This window comes from Elephantulus edwardii, unplaced genomic scaffold (genome assembly GCF_000299155.1).
Source record: "Elephantulus edwardii isolate Elephantulus edwardi_28Jun2011 unplaced genomic scaffold, EleEdw1.0 scaffold00082, whole genome shotgun sequence".
NCBI lineage: Eukaryota > Metazoa > Chordata > Mammalia > Macroscelidea > Macroscelididae > Elephantulus > Elephantulus edwardii.
The window spans coordinates 1018890-1022977 of NW_006399832.1; the positions used below are offsets into that span (position 1 = coordinate 1018890).

Below are 4088 nucleotides of genomic sequence, written 5' to 3' on the forward strand. Positions count from 1 at the left end.
ATAAAATATAATTATAGAAAAAAAAAAGAAATTTGTAAAAAAAAAAAATTGGTTTAAAGTCAGGAAAGGTGTACATCAGGGCTGTATCCTTTCTCCATACTCATGAGATATGTATGCTGAGCAAATAATTGGAGAAACTGGACTCCTAAGAATGTGCCATCAAGATCAGAGAAAGACTTAACCTACATTAGACAGATGACATACAACCTTGCTTGCTTAAGTGAGGAGAACTTGAAGTGCTTGTTGCAGAAGACCAAAGATTATAGCCTTTAATATGGATTACATCTAAATACCAAGAAAATAAAATTTTAATTTCTCAAAATAATTCATGCTTTTATTGTAAAGAATTAACAATTCAAAAGTATATAAAACAAAGTAATTTTTTACTTTCCTTCACCCCAACAATTGGAACTCAGTTAACCTCAAGATAATTATTTTCTGGTGGCCTACTTGTAAAATGCTGAGCTGCAATCCCAAAGGCACACAGTTTGGATCTATCAGCTGCTCCCCGGAAGGATGGGCAATCTCCTCTATGCTTTACTGCCCCTGAAAACGTGCTGGAGGGTCAGCTATGAATTGGCTCTGATTTGATGGTACACACAACAGCAACTGTTAGCTAGTCTTGCTCTTATAAGCCATCTTCCCTGAGCAAGTGCTTAAGATGCTAAAAGTAAATCTGTGCTTTTTTCTGGTGCTGCTAACAAGTGGTAAAATAAGAGAGGAACATTCGTAGTTCCTTTTTTCATCTAAAAAACTCAAATTTAGATCTTGTAGACAATTTCTAAACCCCATATAGAAAAATAAAAAATTTTTTTCATACCTAAGATGGAGAAAAAGTTTTACTGTCTAAAATAATGTAAAAATTGCAAAAGACTAAAGAAAAATATATTAAAATGTTAAAGGTGGCAGGACTTGGGAAATTTCTCCCCCCTCCTGTTTTTTCTATAGTAGGGCAATACCATTTGGGTACTTGTACAATGAAAACATAAGTTTTACCAAAAAAAGGAAAGAAGTAACTTTCTTGATAATGACATGCTCAAGTAGTCAGTTGGATTCAGCCCAAATAGCCCATAACTGACACTTGTTAAATCTTTATTGACTAAACAGCTTTAAAAAAATTATTGCTGCTTTTAGGCTGGGTTTTTTCTGTTATGAATTTACTTTCATTTACTTGGAATGAAAATAAATGAAGAATTATGTTAATAATTATAGAAAACCCAGCTTGTAAAATCTTAAAAGATAATGAGTCATTTCAAGGCCTCAGATACTTGGCAAGGCACTGGGTGAGCTAGGATGAGTGAGTGTCACGTGACTGCAGGGAGCACAGGGTCTGGCCAGGTGAGGCGGAAACCCAAATAGCCATCAGGTTATGTTAAGAGTTGTGAGACACAAAGTGCTACCAGAGTTCAGAGATGTAAGGAACTCCCGCTACATGAGGAATCAAAGCTTTCAAGCTATCTATGGGGGAGAGAATAGTTTAAAAGTATTATAAGGCATTATGTTTATCATAAGAGTATGGAATGAGGGTTGCAGAGTGGATTATATTTGGGTGAGGCTGCTGGGTCTGGGGAGGTGCGGGGGATTGTGTACCAATGAGGGAGTTTTTCTTTTGCTTTTCAAGGAGAGGAGCTAACGGAGTGGGGGGTTGGGGTTTGGGCGGGGAGAAGGGTGCAACCATGAATGAATGGAATTCCAAAATCTCTGTAGATGTTCATTGAAATGAAAAAGAATTAATTTAATAAAAAATTTTGTTGGAGTTTGTGGCATGCAGAGATTGAAGGTGGCGTTCAAAGTGGAGGGAAGGTGAAGAATACAGAGGTGTCAAGACAAGGTGTTAAGAAGAACCAGGAGTCCAGTATGGCTGCAGGAGGCAGTCTTCTTTGGTGCCAGGTGCTGCTGCTGGTGGGAACACCCCAGTGTTAGGCTACAAAGCCTAAATGTGGATGATCTTTAGGACAATTCTTTTGCCTAGATTAAAAGGAAAGATGACAAAGATCTGGAGATCCACCTCACGTACACTATTTATAGAAACAGATTTAGAAAAAGAAGTTAGGATTCAGTCCAATTGGGATTCCAAACTCCTCTGCCTCTTAGCCGTGGCTGTGATGTTACTCAGATGCCAAGCACCCATCTCTATATCTACAAAGAGCAACAGCCCCAGTAACATGGGGTTGCTGTGTGGCACGTGATAATTGTAGAGCATTTAGTATAGCACGGGCCCTGTGGTGCTAAGTATAATGCTATTGATGGTGCTAACTGCAATCAGAGTTCTAAAGGAAACAGGTGTCAAGTACAGTGACTGACAAGCAGCAGAGATAGCAGGAGGCAGTGCCCAGGAGGGTGGTATCTAAGGGTAGATCATTTGGCTTGGATCTCAGCTTTACTTACCAGCCGTGTTCCTGTACAAGCTACATACCTCCCCCTCCTCCGTTCCCTTAGGTATAAAATGGGCATAGTATTATTTCTTCCTTACAGAGCTACTGTAAGAACAAAGTGGGACAGTGTGTTAGTGTGTAGTATGTACCTGGTACAGGTACATTTTATGTGTCAGTATTAGTTACTGGGCTGGGCTGGAGGGTGGCTGACTGGGACAATGAATAGATTTACCTCTGTCATCGTCACAGCACTCCTCAAGGGAGTCATATGTCACACAGAACCCCAATACACGTATATTCATGTACACATGAGGTGAAAGGAAGAAAAAGTAAACATGGAAACATTCCATTTAGTTAAAGGGGACATTTGGGTTTTCATTTGTTGCAGTCAACTCTTTCTAGAAAGGAAAGATTAATAAGCAAATTAATGGATCACAAGAAATCCTACTTGATGATTATGAGACTGTGGTTGTTACTTACGAATCCAGGATAGAGTGGAAACCTGTGATGGAGAAAGTGAAAGGAGTAAGAAGTGAGAACAGCAAAGACTACTTACTTGACCTTCACAGCTGATATTCAGCTGGGAGTATGTGGCTTGCAAGTGTCTTTTCAATACAATGGAAACTTTTGCAAAGGAGAGAAATGATGAAAATGGAGACAGGAGAGAAATTATCTAACGGAGCAAAGGGCCATTAACGGTAGAGGAAGAACAGGATGAAATCACTGAAAGGAAGAAGTGGCCTTGGATGGGAGGAGTAAGTTTTCGTTTGGCCCCCAGAAGGTGATCTTAGTAGAGATGGCCTCTTGCTGGGAAGGGGATAGGAGGAGCTGCTAAGACAGGAACTCTGGGGTAATGTACAAGGCATGCCATTGGGTTTGAAATGGGAAAGATGGCTTGGTGAAATAGCTGGGAGAGTCTTCAAAAGGAGTCTGCACTTTAGGGAGTGAGAAAATGAGGCATCAGAGATGATGAGGGTAAAGAAACTAATGGTCCCTTTTCAAAACTTGGTCCTGCAGATTGTGTGTTAGGAAATAAGCACATTTTGTGGGTGGTTTTAAGGATGAAGGCCCAAGCTTTATTCCCACTGCCATGTGCCCTCCACCTTGTGTTCACCTGGTGTACAGGCAGCCACATAGTGTGTTAAGTCTAGTGTGTAAAATAAATAGGCTTTTGTTCTTCAAAAGTACCAGGTTCTGGACTCTGTTGTCATGGGGCCGAGGTATCCGGATTCCTTGGGGCTACAGGAGTTCATTGTCTCAAAGACTGAGAAAGGAGTTTTCTCTGCTGCAACTAACTCCACCCATTCCAAGTTTACCCACTAGACACCATCATCAAAGGAGGCTGTTGGGGGGTATGGCGCTCACAACCCCATAGGTGACTAGAGCGAAAGAGCTGAGCTTGAGGTTCTGTTCTCAGGTGAGGCTAGATGCAGGTAAGGGGTAATGCTGGTAAGGAGTGGTGGTTTTGACCAAAACCTACAAGAGCACCTTCGTTACGATATAGTCATCCCTCCCTCCGTCCAGTTCCTCTTTGAGCGGAGTCTGCAGCGGGGCTGAGGTCAGGCCCACAGCGCATTCGCGGTACCTCATTTCGCGCAGCAGCGCCTCGCGCTCGGCCTGCAGCTCCCGCCGCGCCTGGGCCAGGGCGCGCTCCTCGGCCTGCAGCGCCCTCCGCCGCCGTTCCAGGGCGCGCTCGCCCTGCTGCACGGCCGC

General features: G+C 42.5%; 1 protein-coding gene across 1 annotated transcript in view; it reads right to left on the bottom strand.

The window, feature by feature from the left end:
* Positions 1–3851: 3851 nt before the first annotated feature.
* ZBED3 (zinc finger, BED-type containing 3) overlaps positions 3852–4088 on the bottom strand; it is a 15418-nt gene continuing 15181 nt past the window's right edge. Inside the window, exon 2 of the mRNA XM_006889880.1 lies at positions 3852–4088. Coding sequence (XP_006889942.1) covers positions 3852–4088 — 237 coding nt within the window.